General features: G+C 42.6%; 1 protein-coding gene across 9 annotated transcripts in view; it reads right to left on the bottom strand.

Annotated features, from left to right (window-relative positions):
• PER3 (period circadian regulator 3) overlaps positions 1-22,504 on the bottom strand; it is a 50,146-nt gene that overhangs the window by 14,435 nt on the left and 13,207 nt on the right. For all 9 annotated transcript variants that reach the window (XM_066607361.1, XM_066607358.1, XM_066607360.1 and 6 more), the window contains 14 exons: positions 22,343-22,494; positions 21,437-21,552; positions 20,352-20,553; positions 18,952-19,000; positions 13,052-13,194; positions 12,631-12,709; positions 12,305-12,411; positions 10,717-10,873; positions 10,350-10,455; positions 6,901-7,029; positions 6,101-6,233; positions 5,502-5,646; positions 4,673-4,797; positions 12-206 (listed from right to left, as the gene is read on the bottom strand). In XM_066607361.1, coding sequence (XP_066463458.1) covers positions 12-206; positions 4,673-4,797; positions 5,502-5,646; positions 6,101-6,233; positions 6,901-7,029; positions 10,350-10,455; positions 10,717-10,873; positions 12,305-12,411; positions 12,631-12,709; positions 13,052-13,194; positions 18,952-19,000; positions 20,352-20,553; positions 21,437-21,552; positions 22,343-22,494 — 1,838 coding nt within the window. The remainder of the gene's footprint in view (positions 1-11; positions 207-4,672; positions 4,798-5,501; positions 5,647-6,100; positions 6,234-6,900; positions 7,030-10,349; positions 10,456-10,716; positions 10,874-12,304; positions 12,412-12,630; positions 12,710-13,051; positions 13,195-18,951; positions 19,001-20,351; positions 20,554-21,436; positions 21,553-22,342; positions 22,495-22,504) is intronic.

The following is a 22,504-nucleotide window of genomic DNA, read 5'->3' as shown; positions in this document are numbered from 1 at the left end:
CCGATAGATACCTGACTCGGGCTGAGGAACATGTACAATGGTACTGCTGTAGCTACACTGGCTGGTGACTGAAACTACACTCATTGCCTTGATGGACAGGGTAAGGTCGGTCAGCGGAGCTCCCACCACGGCGGCTGTTGTCTGAGCATCGGCAGTGACCATCGATTCCGCTGATAATTGACTCGTGGAGATTGGCTCTGGAACATCTTGCAACGATACAAGACAAAGTAGAGGAGACTTGAGTTTTAAGTTTTAAATATCCATATATCCTGATGAAGAGACCCAAGTAGTCGCAAAAGCTTGCCATTTGTCATCATCTTTTCAGTAAGTCATTAAAAGGTATCAACAACTGAGGATTCGCACTTTATCTTTGTTACCAGGTTAGCCAGTAAATATTTTTCCCCTTTATGTTTCCACAAATCAGGAAAAAAAAATCTATTAAAGGGACCGTGTCATGAGAAGATGGCCTATTGTTCAAATCAAGTTTTCATGTTAAACATTAAAAAAAAAAAAAAAGGTTTCTTGCAGTTTTCACACTGACCACTAAGCTTAATACTATAGCCTGACACTTCCTGTTCTGTAGAGATCACCTCTCATTTTCATTACAGGCAGCATGACAATGAGAGGTAACACACATTAATAATATATATTTTACATATGATCCAGCAGTTATAACAGCTGATTGTTACAACTCACCTCCTCCCCCTCCCTGCACAATGACCTCTGCACAGGACACAAAGCATGCCCTCAACACTCTCCCATAAAAGTCAATGGGTCTATTTTAATCTGTTGTGTGCACTATGGATACAACAGGAAGGGTCATACTATTATTAGGCTTAGGGCCCTTTTACACGGCATGGTTATTGGGCAAATCCTCACATCGAGTGGTCTGCATGATAATGGTTGAGTGTAAATGTGTGCAGCGACTGATCAATTAGTGAAAAATTGTTCGATTTTCGCTGATTAGATTTTTCATACGGGACCTAAAAAAAAAAAAAAAAAAATCATATTTGTCTGCTCCAAATGCTCTCTTGTAAATAGGATTTGTAATGATTTGCTGAATGGAAAGCAGTAGCAGAAGGGTGACTAGAGGGAGGCTCTGTTCCAATGAATGATCAAAATCATCCAATTATTGAGAGAAAATGCCTGCCAAGTGAATATACAATTGGTACTTTGGCGCTGGTTGCATTGCTCAGTCGAATTTATCTCGCCGTGTAAAAGGGCCCTTACTGACCAGAGTGAAAACTGCAAAATACAAGGGATAGTGACATGGAAAATAAAATACATGTTAAATATGCAAACTTGATTTTTTTTAAAAATGGTCATTTCCTGATAACATATTCCCTGTACAGAGGACCGGTCACCTGTCCTGATAGGTCTCTTTAGTAAATCCCTGCATTACCCCACATAAGCATTCTGGAGCATCTGCCCTTAGGGCTCATGTCCACGGGGAAAATATGATTTAGGATCCGCAGCGGATTACCTGCACGCGGATCCGCACCCCATAGGGATGCATTGACCACCCGCGGGTACATAAATACCCGCGGATCGTCAATAAAAGTGATTTAAAAAAAAATGGAGCATGAAAAAATCTGGACCATGCTCCATTTTCATGCGGGTCTCCCGCGGGGACGGCTCCCGCGGGCTTCTATTGAAGCCTATGGAAGCCGTCCGGATCCGCGGGAGACCTAAAATAGGAATTTAAAGCATTTACTCACCCGCAGCGGACCGGGAAGCTCTTCTCTTCCTCACGGCCGCATCTCCCTTGCTTCGGCTCAGCGGATGTGCCTGGCGCATGCGCGCGGCACGTCGACGACGTGCCGGCGACGTGCCGCCGGCGTCAGGAATTCATCCGCCGGCCGAAAATGAAGATCCGGGCCGTGAGGAAGAGCAGAGCGTCCCCGCCCGCTACGGATAGGTAAATGCTTTTAAATTGCTATTTTCGGCGCTCATGTCCGCGGGGCAGGAGGGACCCGCTGCAGATTCTCCATTGAGAATCTGCAGCGGATCTGATTTTCCCCGTGGACATGAGGCCTTAGAGCTCCACGTTCTGCCGTTGCTCTGTTATTCCTCCTGGAGATTTACAAATAAACACTCTGATACTGGCCGCACTGATTGGACAGTTTGTGGGTAGGGACACTCCCAACTGGTAACACCCAGATGTCAATGTATTCATAATATATTCAGGAGGAATAACAGAGGAACGGCACAACGCGGAGTTCTACATAAAGATGTTCTGAAATTATTATATTATGAGGAATACAAATATTTTCCAAAACAGACATGCCAGAAGTGATGCCGGGTCCTCTTTATGATGAGATCCTTCATCAAAAGCTCAACCACTGTTAGTGTAATGACCAGTACAGTAACCTTCCCATATACTGCAATGCTTACAATTCCCAAGGTACCGACATAGGAGATGCTGAACTACTTGTTGCATCATCAGCAGTAGATCAGAGGGGAGTGATGACACTCATGCAACAGTTTTTGTTTGTTTTTTTGAACAAGAAGCAAAAACGACTGCTGACCTATCCTCAGAATAGTTTATCAATAGCTAATTGCCGGGGACCCACCAAACAGGATCCCCAGCGATCACCTGATCTCCTTGCCTCGCTGTCAGTGCAGCGGGCCGGATGTTTATTATAGGAGACGGGAGCAGAAGTAGCTTAGCTGAACCAGCCATAACACTTCCATGCCCATTCCCATTGCAAGAGGTGGAAGCGCTGAAAGTATAACAGCTGCTTCAGCTCTCATTGATTTCAATGGAAGTTAAGTCAGCTAGGCCCCTTCCGCTCCCGTCTTTTATCAGATAAGTTAGCAATAGTTTTCGCCTGGAAACGTTTTTGGAGAGGTGCAATTAGGAAAAAAGAAAACAAAAAACAGCAATTCTGCTCCTTTTTGTGATTAGTTTTTACAACATTCGTTGCGTGATATAAAATAGTTGACACAGTTAGGGCTGCCTGTCCACGGGCATCTTTGCATTGCGCTATGGAAAGCGCAGGCCCCCTGTCCACAAGCGGAGAATCATAGCGATTCTCCGCTCGAGACCGGCAAATCTGCTGGCTCCTGTTCCAACGCCCGTGGACAGGCAGCCTAAGTCGATACCAAATTTATGTTCATTACTTTTGCACAATAAAACTTTTTTTTTTTGCACATAATTTTTGTCTGGCCACCTTCTATGATGTGTAACCCTTTATTCTTTTGTGAAATGAGCTCAGAGGGATCATTTTTGGTGGGATGAGCTGTAGTTTTCATTGATACCATTTTAAGGTACACAGGTACAAATGACTTTTTGATTACTGTTTTGGTGAGGCTGAATGCACAAAATTCTGGCACTGCTTTTGAATTTGGTTTCAAAGGAGTTCACTGTGTGGGATACCAAATATATATATGGTTCCTTTAAAGTGTTTCAAGTTCTTCGCCATAATAAGGGGGCAAAAGTCCCCCCCCCGTTTTCCCACTAGGGGAACTTGAACATACGTTCCTCTGGCTGCTTTTGTATTCCAATGCCTGTCAGTATTACATGGCAGATCTGGGGCCCTTGTTAGGTCAACCCAACAAAACCCGGTGAATGCTGCAGCCTCTTCATACTCAGGATTGCTCAAGTCCTAGAGATTGGACCCTACAGATCATAAATTGATGGCATATCCTAGGAAGATGCTAGCACTTAAGATGGGAATAACCCTTCATGGCAAAACATACAAATAAAACATTGTGATAACTCTACCGATAGTTCCCCTTTAAAAACAGGCAAGCCACTGACATGAAGGAAGAACAAGGAAACAATGGTCATTCCAAGAAACAGATTCAACTCAAAATGTACTTTGCATCATAAAAAAAGACATTTGAAGAGCTTGTCCACAACTAAAGTATTGATGACCCATCCTCAGGAATTCAATGGGACCCGTGCTTGTATTACCAATGCCGGCAACTACAACGTGTACAGAACTACTTGCTTACGGCTCTGTACGGAGTCAGTCTCTGGAGCCAATCAACTGTTGATGACCTATTCTGAGGATGGGTTATCAATAATTTAGTTGTGGGCATAAACCTGCAGTAACAAACTGGAAGAATTAAAAATCCCCACCCCTCCCCCCAGCAAAGAAAAAAAAATCCTAATAAATCAAAGTCTCAACTCGTTCTCTTCTGTCAAGTTACTATAAAAATTCCATTGAGTGATTTCTCCATTCTACAGATTTGTGAAAAATCTCGGTGACAACTCCGATAGCCACTAGTGCAGTGAAGTTGTCACCAAGTTGATTCGGACTCCTAAATGGTAAATCTGTTTAGATATGCAGTGATCCAGCAAAGTAAATGTAGCACAGATTAGCCCTTTAAGACTCCAGGAAACCTGTGAAGGTAGAAATGGCAGCCGTATCTACCATCACTCCGTTTCTGTACAGTCCAGTTACGCAGTGATTTAGAGAGTAGCAAATTCACAGAAGAGGACAAACAGAAGAATTTCTATTGACTGGAGAGAATAAAATTAGTTAATGGAATACAAATATCTTAATAACTCTTAGGATTGTATGCTATAGATCCGCTAAACGCGGGATGCGTTCCATAAAGCTGCTGCGGATAACATTCACAGAGATAAGGGGAAAAATTAAATTAAATTGGTGTTCCTTATAGAGGCAGCTGCTGATATTCCCCACACTGATAATATTGTTACCTTCCAAAGTCTCCAGGTCATTCTGTCCAGGGACACCCTGTTTGTCGTCTTCAGAGGAAGAGGTGGTATTAGTGGAGGACTCACACTTCCTTTTTAAAGCTGGGATGTTGTAGCTCTCAAGATACCTAAAAAGGTACAAATATGAGGATTACAAGGGTTTATATAGAATTTAAGCGACACAAAAAGTCACTTTATAAATACATCGCTTATCTTCTAGTGGTCCGGTGTTGCAGTCTGTGTTCTACTCCAGAGCTGCACTCACTATTCTGCTGGTGGAGTCACTGTGTGCATACATTACTCTCATCCTCTAGTGAGCCCGCGTTACAGTCTGTATTGTAGCTGAGCTTTACTCAAATGTTGCTGGTTTTTACTAGTAGGAAGGTTTGTGACAGCAGTCCTAACAGCTTAATTAGCTGTTGGGACACCTTCAGTTTGCAGATGCAAATCATTAAAAGGAAGAATTAAAAGGAAATACGCCCTTTGGTGCATCAATTTCAATGTCATCAATATCAATGTCAGAGCGGTTAAAAGATCATATCGGTGGGAGTCCAGCAGTGGAGAGTCCTACCAATAACCAAAATGAAGGGGCTGCCTTTAGGCCTTAATTGGCAAAGTCCATACTGACCAGTAGACAGTCTGTCAAGTTAAGCTCTAACTAATTAACCATCACCTGAACTCTCAACAATGCAATGAATTTCATTTTAGATGCAAATGGAGAGGAAATATAATTAATTTCAATGAAAATTGGTAAAAGATTTAAATATTAAAAATCTAAAATCAGTCCTAAATGCTGATAAATCATCCCTGAATACACAATCCAGGCCCTTACTTAAGAATACTGTCCACACAATTGATCTGCTGGTACGAGGGTATGTGCTGTCCTTTCCTGGATGCATCACACGATGATGCCGCCTGTCCATCCATCATTACATTCTCCCGATGAGGCTTCAAAAGTGCATTTTGATTTGGTTTGGCTGTTTAAGAAGAAAAAAAATATATATATAAATGGTCAGTGCATCTCCCCTTGTAGTCAAGAAGAAGCTCTTATTTTAAACCTGCTATTTCTCCATACTGAAAACGAATACAAGAATCTGGCTAACGACAGTGCAATGGTAACCAGGTCAGAAGCTTTGCTTCTTAATTGAACCCCCATGCCAGAAAATATTGCAACAAACACATATTTCAGAGGTTTACTCTCATAATGCATGTGTTTCTCCAATAACATTTTATTTATATGTACTCCCCTACTTCACCACTAGGTGGAACCATTACACTTAACAGTATTCTATTAGGCGCTAAAATAAAAGACCTAGGATGGCTGCTATATGGCTACAGGGCTCTTTATTACTGGACCCCATGCCAAATATGTCCATATTGCAGCTTAGTGCACCCACAGAGATAAACCATGAAGGTGCCAGGCATCCTCACCTTTCTGGACTTCCTTGTCCAGTAATTCCCGTCTCTTGGGCTGAGATTTGCTTCTTGTATCGATGTACACCTGCTGTCCCATATTCTTGATGCGATTAATGTCTGTACACACCTGCTTTAGAGTCATCTGTGACTAAGAGGAAAAAAGTAACAAACTGATGAACGATAAGTAACAATATTACTGTATTTACACAGATAAGCCATAACATTACCAACCACCTGCCTAATATTGTGCAGGTACCCCTTGTGCCACCAAAACAGGAACAGAGAAGCAGAGATAGTTAACAGAGCCCAACGGCAGTGTAGAGTAGCCCTTCTTCACTTCACCCGTCAGTAGTTCTAATGTTATGGTTGATCAGTACTCATTTCCAAATAACAATTTTACGTTTGGTAGCCGGGAGCAAGGAGATTTTAAATTTTCTGCGCCCTCCCTGGCTTCTGTGCATACATCCGACATTTTGCCGGGGGAATGAAACTAACTTTTTTTTTGCTTTCACGTGATTGCCAATATCTGTTAAATAATGACGATCAGGTGAGTGGGGACCACACACTGCGGCACCCGGTCACAGCTCCAAGTTGTCAGCTACCTCCCATAGCAGGGAGCGGTCGCACTTTCCAAACCCCAAACAGCTTTAATTTACAGGTCTGTGTTTTCATGACCTTGTAGAATAAAGCCCAGACACTCAGGATGTGAAAACACATATGGGTGGTCACTAAGGGGTTAATAGAAGTTACATGACACACTGCATGTGTGTTCAAAGGGGTTCTGCACTTTCCATAGGAAAGTTAACCATCCTTACCGGTTCTTTCTGTGTCTCATCCACACAATTTCCATTGGACTCACTAGACGAGGCAATGCTTATGTAATGCTCATAAGAGCCGTTGCTTCCCAGACTACCGTAGCCACTGGAGCCATTGTTGTGAACAGGCTGCATGAAAAAAAAAAAGGAATCACTGAGGATGTAATATCCAGCCAAAATATACAAATGACGGGGCACAACACCATATGCACAACGCATGAGGAAATATTGAGAGCTTTGCTGCCTGATCCATGTACGAGAAGTTCTCACATAAATGCAAAACATATATCTGAGCTGCCATCTTACAGACTGGAACATGACCGCTCTGTGAGGACAGCATGCCGTATAGCATGTATGCACAACAGTCACCAAAGAAGGAGTTCCTTTGTAGCATTAGGGCTTGTTCTCTACAGAACTCTAGCACTTGGAAGCCTTTAGGTTTCTGAAGAGCATCAGATTCTGTAATCATAGAGCACTACAGACATTTTCTTTTCACCACCAACATTTCTATTGATCGATGGGAATGACATACTGTACAGGAGATTATATGGAAAAGGAACAATATTCTGGCCAGAATGCCTTCTGCTGTGGTCACCATCCAGGGAATTGCATCTTACATTGGGATTTACTTCAATTAAATTAAAGCTGAGAGTTTCTTAAGTAAAGGAAGTAGAATGATTAAAAAATAAAAATTCTGGCTGCTGAGAGCCGCCACTAGGGGGAGCTCACTGCACAAGGATTTAATAGTTCCCAATAAGTCCAGTTTGGTGGGGTGCATTACAGGGATCACAGTCATTTCACCAACATTCTGACTATCCATAGGTCAGGTCATATTATTTGGAGGTTTGGAACAAAGAGATGCTCCTACAGTTGTCCATAAACTGGAAGAATTAATGTCTGTATAGGATGTAGTCAAGAATGTTCCCATTCAATGACAGCAAGTAGAGATGGTGTGAAATGGATACAGAAAGTATACTAGAAAGATTTAGAAGAACTTTTCCATTAAGTACTGATTAAACATTATTTAAAAGGCTGTAAAGCAATAGCATATCACCAAGATATGCAATGACATTATGATTGTGGGGGCAGAACCTCAGAACACCCGAGAATAAAAAGGACGCGGTTCAGAAGACACAGCTGTGCAGGGAACTGCAGCCCCTTCCATGTAGCTGTGCTGCCCCTCCCAGTACAACTGGTGGCTCTGCACCAGTGCCGTGTCCCCTTTAATTGCAGGATCAGACCTTCACAGATCACAAAGTGATTTCACCAAGGTGCTGGTTCCATTGTAGTACAGTATATGGGAGGGAAAAACTATTTACTAGTACAAATGTATGTACTTTAATAAATCCGGAAATTGCAATTCAGAAATGCAGACTTTGGAAGCCTCTAAATCTTCTAGGTATCGATTCTGTGCCCTCATACGCTTCTGGGAAGCTGAACACATGTCTCATTGTATGCAAAAAAATAAGGCAACTTATAGATGAAAGGAGCGCAGACAAAAGACGAGTGGCAGTTCTGAATGGCAGTGTAGACGAAGGCTGTAAATCCAGATCCATGTGATGGCACTGAGTCACCCTGCTCCAGCGTTAGATTGGTCAGGAAAATGTGACCTGTGCGAGGAGACTGGATGCTGGCAGAGTACTGATGTAATACGCCATTCTATTCTACAGCGGCAAATTACTTGTCACAATGACTGTGACGGAAAGGAACAATGGAGGACCTTTCAGAAACTGCCTGGAAAAAAAATTACTCTGGCCTAAATAGACCTTCCGGCCGATTCTCTTCTCAGGCTTGTACTTGTTTACATAATTGCTGTGCTCCGAGATGCCACAAATACATGGAGAAATAACTATGTTCCGCCAAACGTCTTGCACTAATGTGCTACGTCAATCAGGTAGTGAGAGAAAAAGAAAACCGGCAAGATAGCCTACCGAAAATCCTGCTTTTGCCCACAGGTAAGGCACCCACCCCCAAAATTATACTTATCTGGAACCCACAGTTCCAGAGATCCATGCGAGGTCTTCATACTTTTAGCGCGGCTGACTCTGAATGAATAACAGTGCATGGATCTCAGAAATGGTGGGGACCAGGCAAGTATAATTTTAGGAGAGGGGCGAGTGCCTTCCCTCTGGGCAAATGCTAAATTTTTAGTTATTTCTCTAGAGCAGAGGGCGCCAACCTTTTATGTCATGAGAGCAACATTCGACATTTAGAGGTGGGCAGAAGCCACATTTTGCAGATATTCTGGTGAAACACCTGCTTGTATTCTACCATCATAAATGGCGCTGATCTGGAGTTAGGATATGTCAGAGTGGATGCTGTACAGTACTGTAACCAGTAACTGAGGGCCGCAAGTCATAAGTGGCTTCCAAGCTACTGGTTGCAGACTTTCTCAGAGTATATATACCTAGTGTTGGGCAGTGATTATTTGCCTATTTCTTACCAATAAAGGTCAAAGATGGACATATTTTAATTGCACATAATGTACATGGGTGCCTGAAAAGGTTAAAGTGCACAAAAAGCGGTATCAGCTTATAAAAGGCCAGAACTGGACCCATTATGTGCATGTGTGGGTGAGAGCAAGATCAGACAGTGTGTGATAGATCTGGGCCAAAACCATAGGTGATAAAGTGGCCACAGATTTATCTTTACTGGAGGTAAGTGAAGCTAGAAGTTTTTGGCAGGCACCTATCCTACCATGGAAATATCATTGGCTATGCTGAACAAGCCTGTTTATTTTATCTCACCATGTATGGCCCGATGAAAGGGAGATGGGCAAGAGGGAACACAATGGATCCTGGAAACTATCAACAACCATGTGATTCTATAAAGGTTAAAGAGGTTGTCTCACTTTCTTTGTTTTGCTGCAGGAAGCAGACAGCTCCATACATTTTGCAGTGGTCCAAGTTGGCACTGCAGACAGAGTCCTTTTAAAATGAATGAGACTCAGCCTGCAGTGCCAACCCAGGCCACTGTGGAATGTACAGAGCTGTCTGCTTCCCGCAGCAAAACAGAGGAAGTAAGGCAACCCCTTTCAGGCCTTTTTTTACACTACTCAATAGGAGCCAGATTATGAGTACCAAATCAGTCAATGAGATCAGGGCTCATTATACTGGCCTTGACACAGGTCGATTCAGAATGCATGGGGAAAGAACGATCATACGTATGATACACGGGAAACTATGCCGACGATAGCAATGATTTTTTGGGCTACGCAAAAGATGAAGGAGCGTTTGCTCGTTCACCAGACGATTGGGTAAACTTCACATAGCTCAATGACTGGACAAAGGAACATTCTTGCATGATTATTGAGCCATGCAACAGGGCCTTAAGTTCAGATCTACTTCTACATAATCGGAAATCCCTCTCTGAACTGGACATGCAGAAGCAAAATGTAGAAAAATACTGTAGCGCCTTAATAATAAACAACTGAACACAACTGGCCTTACCTGCAAAAGAACTTTGTAGATCTGTCCTTGCAATTCTTTAATTTCTTTGTCAACGTTGTTAATTTCTGTGCTTCGGGCAGCAAAGACATCTTCATTGAGCGGACCCCTGGAAAAAAAGTTATTTACTATATAGTTATACAAACATGTTTCTCACTCATAACTGTTCTATTGAGTTCCAGTACATCACTACTGGAAACCACTCATTAGTAAACATTTCCTATTCACAGGCGCTTTCTTGAATTGGCTCCCTAAAGAGTTAGCCGATCTTCAGGGGTTCAGACCTCTACAATGGGAGCTGCCTTGAATAAGACCCATCTACAGTGATAATCCCTTTAATGAGTGGTTAAGTGCTTTCGATGACACTTACGTTCTGACTTTGTGCCGACCAATTATAAAAGCCACTTTTCTGCTCCAAGGGTTGACAAAGCTCGACCAGCTGGTGTCCAGGGTGATGTAGTCACCATTCTGAGTGCAGAATCTAATTGGCGAATGCTCGAACGGAGGCTGCCCTGCATACTTCAGGACTAAAGAGGAGGAAGAAAACACATTGTTTACACAGCTGCCTTTCTCTTAGGGGAGACGTCTGAGAATTGAAGAAATTCAACTAGCCTCAGGAAATAGGTTATAATAATTACGTGTTACATCCTCGGCTGTCTAAATACCAAGGTCCGCCACCAGTCGTTATTTACTTTGCCGATGCCGTACAGCGACGTGACTACTGCAGCCAATCACTGGCCTCACAAGCTCGTGATGCCACCATGTACGGCACAAGACCACTTCAGGTAAATGAACCAAGACCAGCAGAGACCACTGGAGCAGCGAGGAAGTTAACAGGCGAGTCTTTTTTATAAGGCATCTAGTTTGTAGCAGACCCGACTTTGCCCTTCAAAATCAATAGGCCGTGCTGTTATGATACGTTAGGTGAAGTTTTTCGCCGGACTCAGTGAGTTATCAAGGTGCCCGCAAGAAACAATTAAAAGGAGTATTCCACACCTTGGACATCTACAGCATATCCAGAGGATATGCCCCAAGTGTGTGATAGATGTGGGTCCGCCAGATAGGCCATAAATGTCGAAGCTGTGAAAACTCCTTAAGAGATCAACCTCAACTCTACTACATCTGTTAAGATTAAAAGGGGTTGTACCAGAGTCAATTTTATCACCTATCCATCAGTCATAGACGTCTGATTGGTGGAGGTCTCGCCAATGAGACTCCCACCAATCTCAAGAATAGGGGTCCCGCGTACCCCTCTTCTTTTCACTGTGAGGTCAATCTTCCCACCTGCAGTGACGGCAAATGGAATGGAGTGGTGGCCGTGCCCTTCATTCATTTTAATAGGATTGACGGATATAGCCAAGCACTTGCACTCCCTATACGGAGTGATATTGCGCATGTGTGACCACTACTCCATTCCATCTCCTCCTCACTGTGGGGAGTGCTGTGAGTCCATACTGAGAAGTGTGGGGTAAAGAGGAACATAGGACTCCCATCCTTGCAATTGGTGGGGGCCTCAGCCTATAGATAGGTGATAAAAGTTAATTCTGGTCAATCCCTTTAAGCTGAATATCAAAGTGGGTTGACTAATGCAGGCTGCTTTCACAGCTGCGTTGGGGTCAGTTCAGGATTTCCATCTCTCTACTCCGTTTTTGGAGGAGAAAACTGAAATAAAACAAATTTTTTCCATTTTATTTCAGCTTCTTTCTTCCAAAAACGGAACAGAGAGATGGAAATCCTGAACTGACCCCAATGCAGCTGTGAAAGCATCCAGCATTGGACAACCCACTTTGATATTCTGCTTAAAGGGATTGACCAGAATTAACACTTATCACCTATCTATAGGTCTTTTCTTTAGAACTTGGTAACTTCATTATGGGGCATTTCCTGAAACTAAAATTATCTATATACATCATGATATTACAACTCAATAGCAGTTTAACAGATTTCAACCAACGTACTTTTCCTATGCATGGCCAGCATTAACGGACGGTCTTCAGGGTGCAGATACATTAAGGCAGAGGTTCCAACCAAGTCCTGAGGCAAGTAACCCAACAATGGTACAGCTCTGTAACAGAGAAGGCATCAAAAAATGAAATGCGAAGTAGACCATGGATTATAGAGGTTAATACTTCCAGCGGCGGCTATGATGAAGGCTCCTGCCATGTAAATAACAAAGAATAGTCATGGTGACCTCGGGGATGGTAATTAGATGACTCAGCTGTATGATTTGTTCTCCGCAAATGATTTCATCACACAAAGACAAAACGGAAGGAAAACAACTCACCGGTCGTCCACTTCTAGGAACACACAACCAGGCGTATGTGTCGTGGTAAATATCCGCTTATCCAGGGGAATTCTGGGAGCTGCAATAAAAGTATACCATAAGTTTAAAATAGATAAATCCCTGATTCTGATGATGATGATGATGATGATGATGATGAGTGCTTCTATAAGGTCATAGGCCAGCAATGTGTGATCAGTGGGGGTCCCATCTGAGCATTAAAGAAGGCACAGCACCACCCTCTGGAGTAACTCCGCTCCATTACTGTAATATCGGATGAAAGATACTGAAGGAGCATCACTGTCGATAGTGTTTTTTCACTGCGAGTCCAACCGATGGGGTCCAACTGATCACACAATTATGGTCTGCCCTAAGCATGGACCTTTAAAGAAAAATCCAAGCAAGAAGCTTTCCTTTGGCTTACCCTCATATCCTGAGTGAATCTTTTCCACCAAAGCGAGGCAACAAGGCTCTGGCTCTACATCAGGAGAGGTAGAGACTCTGATGCAGTAGGGGGTCATTCGGTAGGGACTGTATCGGAGCTCATTGTCCCGGTCCTTGCCACTCCTGAAATTACAGAAAAAATACAATGCTTAAAAGTGGGGTTTCCCCAGCATTAAAGATCATATTCATCTCGGAGATCGTAAAACATTACCAGTATTTCCCATCTTGACATTTACTTACATAGTGCAATGCCATCTGGTGGCCAAATGGTATATTAGGGTAAGTTCACAAATAGTGCACATTCTGCATATCTTTCGCAGCAGAAAAATACACCCCATTTTCTCATTAAAAACGGTTTTAAATTTCACACTATCCGTGCCAATCCTGACTTGGTTTCAGCTAGAGATATGCAGTAGATTTCAGCCTGGAACGCCAATCCTCACATTTTACTGATTATTCTTTATATAATGATAGGGGATATAATATAGGCTTTCTTTCTACAATACTCTTATAGAACATCGATTTGTCTGCCTTATACCCGTTTTTGTTTTTACCATAGCCGTTTGATCTTGATGGGGTTTGTAAGATTTATCTTGCACATTACTAAAGATGCATATTCTTTTAAACTGTATTCTTGTTCTTGCTGTGGTTTGTCTTGGTGGTCAGTGTATTATGTCTGTCAGCACAATGGTGACAAGTGTCTTACCAGGCCTCGCCTCTGGCCAATTAGGTGTAAAGAAACCAGGCAGGCCTTTGACTGTCATGATACTTTATCAGCACCCCTTGATCACATTGCAGGGGATGGTTGGAGGTGACTGTCCTGTCTAACCCCTTGGGTCCCGAGGTTGCCACCTATCTACTATCCAGACAACAAGACTGTTGATCTGCTGGTGATCCTCGCCACTAGTGGTCTGTCTGGGCCGTGTGAAGCCTGTTCACCGTGTGCATGCCCTTACATAATCACTGCACCCAACACCTCCTAACAGCCTGGTCACAACACCCTAGATGGTTGACTATTCATCAAAGTGACCATCCTTCTAGCATTCCAATGAAGCGCCCCGCTCAAAGTCTATTAACTGGGCAAAATATCTTTTGAGTGTGTTGCAGAGACAAGTCAGCGACCTCTCAGCAAGAGGTCCACGACACAAAAGTAGCTTCTGCAAAACATTTATAGGGCAACTAGGAAAGCACTTTCATGGCTTCTGGTGGCAAGACCCCATGTCTAGCCAGACCACAACTGAGAGAACTGCATGCAAACTTGCCAGGAGGGGTACCCCGCATGTTCCATCAATAGGCTAGTATCTAGGGGACAGAGAAGGCCATAACAACAGGCTTGGGTATAAAATAGTTTTAAAATGATCAAAATAAAATCCTTTCTATTATGTATAGCATAATACTTATACGCGAGATTGGAAGGGGATAGATGCAGAGTTTTGCAGCAATCTGACATTTCTATCTGGGGGCATTATTGTGCTTCACCAGTGAGTGTATACTAGAGAGACCGATGCAAGGGAGTAGGAATTCAGAATCAGACTACGTAGGTCTTTATTTGTAGTCTGTAACCATGGAGACACATTGGTCTGCTTTCAAAATATAGACACAAAGTGGTAGAATGGTTTGATTTTTAAGTAAACACTATATACAAAGGGTTTCAGATTTTTCATTTTAGATGCATTGGAGCATTAAGGTTGCAGAAGTAGATAAGTCCTTTAAGGTTTCAGTATTATGTAATGACCCGGCAACAAACGTTACACTGCACGACCTGAGGAAGAGAGCCATACGAGAGTGGACGTGTCTGGTGGTGATAATAAAGGGTTTATTTTAGGAACCAACAATCTATTTTTAATCAGTGTCGTTCTTTGCATAAAGCCCATGGTTTAATCGACTGTACTCTGCCGCTTCCATCTGATGTAATACAAAGCTAAACACGATGGGTCTCATGTCTTTTCAGCACAAGGTCGACTCATTATGAAGTTTACAGATGCGGCACTTTGTGAAACGTGGTCCTACCACTTCTCATGTATGATTATGTAAGAGGAATAGTTCGTTAGTAAAAGACTATTTGGGGGGGGGGGGGGGGGGATAATATGGATGCATCGCACCTAACAGTAATTTCTTTTCATTACCAAACATTTCATCTGGAAGTAAATTGACTAAATGGGAAATCGTGTTCAATTTGCAGCAGTTGCTATTGAATCCAGTCACAAGTGTCACCACAAATACACAAAGGAGGCAGCACTTAACGAGGCAGGCCATTCTCACTGATCTCTGAGGGTCTGATTAGTGAGGCTGAATGAGACAATTCCAAGAGGGAAAAAACGGCCTAATTAATTCTGTTACTGCTACTGAAATCACATGTCCAGATCAGAACGAAGAACGGAGAACGCCGAGGATGCCTAGCCATGTACAGCCTTTAAAAGGTGCCCAAATAAAACAGCGGAAGAGATTTATAATTTATGTAAATTAAAGCTTAATTATTGCATGATGAAAAGTTCTGCAATTTTCTACTCAACTTTGTTTCAATGACTCTGCATGCTGTCAGTGAATGGGACTATTCTTGTTTACTTCCAGAGACTAAAAAGATACACAGGCTGAATACTACTCACGGTTAAAGTGCCATTATATAAGGCGGTGGCAAATTGCTAAGTTATACGGTGCCATTACTTATCAGGTCTGCACACTAGCCATCTCAGCCACCTGGCTGTGTAGGGAACTGCAGCCAGAGGCAGTCGCTTGAATGGGGCTCTGCTGCAAGCAACCTGAACGAGCCGCTGGGGGCGCCTCTGTGCAGGAAAAAAATAGCAAAGGGACTTCTTCAATCTCAGAATCAGCGGGGGCCCACCATTCGGACCCCTGCCGGTTGTAAAGTGATGGTATGAGCTAACAACCAGAATACGCCTTTAGGAGTCTGCACCATCATATATGGTCTACACAATCAGCTTTGAGAAATATTAGGTCTGGGTAAACATTTTTAGATGTAAACATGAAAGTACATACTTATTGACAGCAAGCAGAGATCTTGAAAACAGCTGAGAAATTCAAACAAAGAAAGTTGCAGAACTTTAGACGTCAGCTGAGCTTTACTTTTTAGAACCAAGTTGGGAGGCAGTTGGAACTTTTGACTACCTCAACTCGGTTGTAAGAACCATCTCTTCATCACAGCAGCAACAACAAGTGAAAAACTACCATTTTTTTAAAAGCCCCTGCAGAATGACGAGTGTTTGCTTTTGGTTTTTAATTATCTTTTTCTTCATTTATTTCTAGATTTACTGTTCCTTTAAGACTTTAAAACAAGTGTTAAAAATCAGGCTGCAGCAGCACTCTCATTAAGCTGCTCCCCCACCGTGCAGCTTTTACCCCTCTGCACGCTGTCAATGTTGTGACATGTGGTGCGAGATAAAAATGAACTGGACAAAACTCTATTTAAAGGGCCATTAATATGCGAATGTAGGACCATGTGACTCCACTAAAGGCTCCATAGATGAGCCAGCTGTTGGTCTAATCTTCTCCACAGAAGGCAAAGCATTTAATTGCAATTACTGTTATGTAATTACACACCTCGAGAGAACAAGATGCAAGCGATGCACCAACATCGAATGCTGGGCGTTTGTATCTTTCAGTATTCTCTACGCAACATGAAGTGCTGACACTCAATAGAAATAAGAAGAATTTTACTTTAGGTCTAATATGTGTAATTAGAATTTTAAAAAACGGATATTTTTATATGACTTGCAACAACAAAAAAGGTCATTGTAATTTTCATATTGTCAACTAGGTGTCAGTAAAGAGATATTTTTTTGACAGGAAGAGGTCTCATTTTACAGCCTGCTGCAAGTTATCAGGTTTATGAAAGTATTGAAGAACTATAGTAAAGTAGGCTTTCACAAGGACAAATATCAAATGCCTATCAATGAATTGGCATAGATACATTGTGAAACTGACTAATTAGATTAGCCTTTGTACTCAGGAGTCTGTGTGATGTTAAATCTGGGTGGCATGGTGAAGTGTTGTTTCCTTGATACGATTTGCATGACAGTCTATTATGGCAAAGTCGAGCGTGACTTAGGACTAAAAATATAACAGGGTTTTGGATTTTCTATTACTATCGTGTCCTGGTTGCTTTAGGGGTTACAACGCAATCCTATTGACAACCATTAGATACTGTGTTGCAGAACACTTCTGCGATCTTCAAGGTTGCCATGTCACCACAGCCTAAAGAAACACTCATGCAGTGTGTTATACTCCGGATAGGTCATCAATAGTTAAGCAGCTGGGGTCTGTTGCTTGAGACCCCCAACCAATCAGCTGATTGTGTGCCCGCTGACAGCGCTGCAAATACACAGAGGTTGGAGCGCTGACCTCTGTGTAGTGGCCAGCGCTTGTAACTGCAGGCACAGCTTGCGTTGATTTCAGTGAGAGCCATGCCTGCAGTTACAAGCGTTGGCCACTACACAGAGGTCGGCGTGGAATCTTCCGCTCTAACCCTTGTGTAATTAGAGCGCTGTCAGTGGGCGCACAATCAGCTGAGGTCCCTAGTGACGGACCCCAGCCGATCAACTATTGATGATCTATCCTGACTTCAGTGAAGATTATGCAAGTGTCATATCACTCGAAATTCACTAGAACGATAAAAGTAAGCGAGGGTTTTGCTTTCCAAGACAGATGTTTTTTTCCTAACGAAAATCGTTGGGCTTTTCAGTCATTGTAATATTGTGTAGTGTTTGCATTGAAAAATCGCTGAACGACTGAACCATGTCATTTTGACCAAACAAAATGCAAACAGCTGAACGATAGATTTTAGGTGAACTGAAATACGAACGAGGAGCGAATCTTTAACGAAAGCTGCACGACGGGCGCAAGATAGACACAACAGTTATCGCTTAAATGATGGCTTTTGAGCAATAATCATTGCATCTAAATGGGCCCTAACACCAGCAGTCGGGCTATGCTTCAGAAGATCTGGTCTTACACAATCATTTCATGCTCTGCTTAGCAGATAATATCAAAAGCACCACTTAATTAATGGCATGCTTTGATTTAAATAGGAAATAAATACATAAAGAGGAGACCGCTGCTTGGCTCTGGTGACACCACTGTGACGACTCAGTAGAACTACAGCGGGTGCCTGGGATTTGTTACAGCTCCATTATACAGGATGAGAGAGACTTAAAGAGGCACAGTACAATATATGATCTCACATCTGAGATATTATGCAGGATGTCTAATTATGGCCTCAAAGATGCCAGATCTATAAGAGTCAGAGAAGAACCAATTTCAAGACAGAAAGCAGCTTCTAAAATCATTCTGATCATGAGATCAAAAGAAAAGAAACAAACTCGTTATCTTGCATTATTAGGATCTCTCAGATGTTCTGGATTATTGGACAGCCACTAAAAAAATATGTAACATTTGCTTGTAAGAGGCTATATATATATATATTTTTTTTTTTTCTCTTTAACCCGAGGGTTTTTTTGTATAGTAAATTGTACATCTAGAAACAAGTGTCCCATTATTAGACTATCTAAGGTAGCTTACTAAAAATCTATCCATTTCAATTTAGATCTGATGATGATTGCTAAGACAGTAACAAATAAACACCAACTAAAATCCCATTTACGTGTACCATTTTCGCAACAACTTGCGATTTCAGCAGGTTTGCTGCAAGTGCTCTACAAACCGACACTACAAACCCCAGCAGGTCATGACAGTTTGTAGCTTTAACAGGATGAGGAGACCTATATAGTCGCAAGCCACAGGCTGTAAAGCGCGATTGTAAATACAGGGATTTAATGGACAAGGCTTATATGTCAAATATTAAAATATAATGCAAACTGCTGCATTACACATCGAGAAATCCTTGAAAAACTAAAGCCATCTTACCTTATTCTGCAGAAAAACGACTTCACTTGAGTGTATTCATAAAGAGAAGCTGCAACGATGAAGACAGAATAGATACAGATTAGTATACAAATGTACATGGCTTATTAATGACGTTTTCTGGGATTTATCCTCAGGATAGGTTATAGATGGTGGTCTGAGATTGGGGATCCCTGATGATCAACTGTTTCCGGCTTGTTGTCAGTGTAGACAGAGGGGAAAGCAAACAGCTCTGTCTGTACTCCAGCGGCCTGGGCTGGTAATGCAGACAGAGCTACCAATTCAATGAGAGCTGTGCATACATAAGCAATCACGGCTGCAGCAATATGGACAGAGCCGTCTGCTTCTAGTTCTGTCCACACTGAGGCTGCATTCCCACGAACGTATATCGGCTCGGTTTTCACGCCGAGCCGATATACATCATCCTCATGTGCAGGGGGTGAAGGATGGAAGAGCCAGGAGCAGGAACTGAGCTCCCGCCCCCTCTCTGCCTCCTCTCCACCCCTCTGCACTATTTGCAATGAAAGTAGGCGGGATGGGGGCGGGGCTAAGTTCTGCAAAATTAGCCCCGCCCCTGTTCCGCCTCTCTCCATTGCAAACAGTGCAGAGGGGCAGAGAGGAGGCAAAGAGGGGGCGGGAGCTCAGTTCCTGCTCTTCCATCCTCCCCCTCCCCTGCACATGAGGATGACGTATATCGGCTCGGCGTGAAAACCGGGCCGATATACGTTCGTGGGAATGCAGCCTGACACTTGATCATTATGGGTCCTGAGCGGCGAACCATCGCCAATCAACTATTCACGACCAATCATGAGAATAGGTTATCCATAGAAAAATCCCAAAAAAACTCATTAAAGGAACCATATGTGCAGAGGAAAAGTAGTAGAGGGGGTGCAGCACTTAACCCTCACTGTGGATCCTTTATTCTCATGATTGGTTGAGGTCCAAGAGGTCAGATCCTTGATAACTTTAAAGGGCATGCCATGACTTTTTTCACCATTCACTCTGCCAACTAGTGCTATATCTATACAGAGCAGGTCTGATATTTTGAACTGGATTAATTATATAAAACTCTAGGAGCCTACAGCCACCAGAAGGGGGAACTAACTGTGTATGGTGTTAAGGCTGGTATTAAACTTAATTGAAGCGGTTTACTTCTGTATGCAGTGAGCTCCCCCTAGTGGAGGCAGCAGGGAGCATTTATGACAGTGTCAAGTAAGAAAGGGAAGCAGATCAGTACCAGTCCCATAGCATTTGAATGTACTGCATTTATAGTTATGTTACTAACTGCAATCTACAGTTCAACAACTAGCCATGAAGGGGACGATGCAAACATTAACCCAAATGATTCTTCCTATGATCTGTTCCTGTACTTGTGGGGTATGTTTTCATTCTGCAACTCCTACCTGTCTCTGCTCCAATGTTCCACGGTAAAAGATGCGATTGTGTTGTGTGCTTGTAGAAGACGCTGACGTCCTGCGGGGCCAAAAGCTCAACAAACCGCGATGAGTCCAGCAGTTTCTTTTTACAGTTTAGGATATAGGCCGCCTGCTCAGAGATGTACACCATCTTCCCAGAAGTCAGTGAAAACACGATTACAAATGTGTCCTGGAAAAGTGAAAGTAATACAAGGGATTTACATCAGATGCATTCATTGAGCTTTTAACGATCCTCCCCACCGCGGTACTCAAAGGCAAGAGCATACAGTAGTCTCTCGTTCCTTCCACTGAACCTCTGTCCGTGCCGATTCTTCACGTTTGATGAGGGGACTACTAAACCTGAAACATTATACTTTCTCACTTGTACCAGTCTGTCTTTAGATGTGCATAAGATCACTTCAAGCATAATTGGTGTGCCATTTCCATTACTCCTTGGTACTGTGTATTCGTATGGGAAGTGGTGAGCATCCAGGAAAGAGCACGAACACATTGTGACTGGGAACTGTGCTGCCTGAAAAACTTCATTTTTTTTTTTTTTAAAAGACATTTGGAATTCTTGTCGTACAACTTTTTACCCTGTAGGAATACATTATGGCTGCATGCCAATCACAGCAATCTATGCATGTCCTATTCTGATAGTTTGCTACAATGTATCCATGTAGGTAAATAAACAAATAAATCAATAATAATAATCTACTGATGACTTTAAGGATGGCTTGTGTTGGCATCCCATGTGCAGAATAAGGACAAATCCCTAAAGGGTTACTTCTAGAATGGCCCTGCAGCTTCAGGGGAGTGTGTCCTCACATGGATTTGATATGGTATGTGCTGGGAAGGCTCAGAAAATCCTCCCCAAAAACCTTCAATGCAAGGCTTGACCAAAATGTGAACAGAACTTAAGGCAGGTGGCTCCAGCGATGTCATGAGCATTTTCAGTGGAGTATATAATGGCTTGAGATTTGATGCTACAAAGTATCGTTAAAATCATTGCTACCACTTTCCAAATCCTTGGCATGGCAGTTTACCTAGAAATATAGAGCAGAGAAGCTTACCGTGTTCTTCGGTGGATGCTCTGACGTTATTGTCTCTAGATCTTCAATTGTATGTACGGTTGTATCCACCTTTGAGGGACCACTGTCACTGAGGACCTGGAAAAAGGCGCTGTTTGCTGAAGAAGATGGAAAAAAAAAAAGTTTATAAAACTCCACAGGAAGAGATGGAAATAAATTTTTGGAGTCAAAAACCTTAACAGTAAGTCATAAGAACACAACTTCTAAAGTTCCTCATTTCCCAGTATAAGTCTAGAGTTTATCTACTTACAATGTTCAGTAACTCTGCAAATATTGTGCATTTTCATGTAGTGATCTTTAGTTATATCTCGTACTCCAGTCACAACCAGAGCTGCACACACATTTCTGCTTTAATGAGCATATCCATAAAATCCTGAATGCAGCTCTGGATGTGACTGAAGCACAAGATAGTGTGACAAGACCCATGCTATCCAGGCAGTCAATATAGAGGAGTTGATCAATATTAGGATATATGATTAGGTAGACTCTGAGAAGGAACCAGGGCAAGCAGATAAGATAAGACTCTTCTGACCAGTAAGAAAAATATTAAGAATCTTCAGGTTTATCTGAGGGGAAGGAGGGGGGGGGGGGGGGGGGCTCTCTTGCTGCTTGAAGATCATAGTCATCAATCTGTTCTTCCAGTTAGGAAATATATCAGCTTTCTATGCACCAACATCATAAAGTGAGCTTGTGCCTTTGCACAGCAGCCAATGTGAGCAAGCAGTGCTACAGTGTAAAGTATGGGGGATAAGCCGCTTCTGGCATAAGAGATGAATTTCATAGATGTAGAGCCATGTCTACTCATGCCAAAAGTTTAACTCAATACAAATAAATAAAAAAGGTCTAATTATTACTATGTAGAAACCAGAATGAAAAGGCTTCTCTCACCTTGGACCTGGCGAACACACTTCAAGGCATAGTTTAGGGCATCGACAGTGCTGGGTTTGCTGCGGTTCAGTTTTTCAGGCGGGAGGCGCCGTTTCATCTCCTGCACCATGGTCATCATCTCTTTCAGTGAATGAGTCCTGTCCATTTGATCACTTTAGGGGA

The sequence above is a fragment of the Eleutherodactylus coqui genome, chromosome 6 (genome assembly GCF_035609145.1).
Source record: "Eleutherodactylus coqui strain aEleCoq1 chromosome 6, aEleCoq1.hap1, whole genome shotgun sequence".
Classification (NCBI taxonomy): domain Eukaryota; kingdom Metazoa; phylum Chordata; class Amphibia; order Anura; family Eleutherodactylidae; genus Eleutherodactylus; species Eleutherodactylus coqui.
This window is presented reverse-complemented; position numbering and strand designations above follow the sequence as displayed.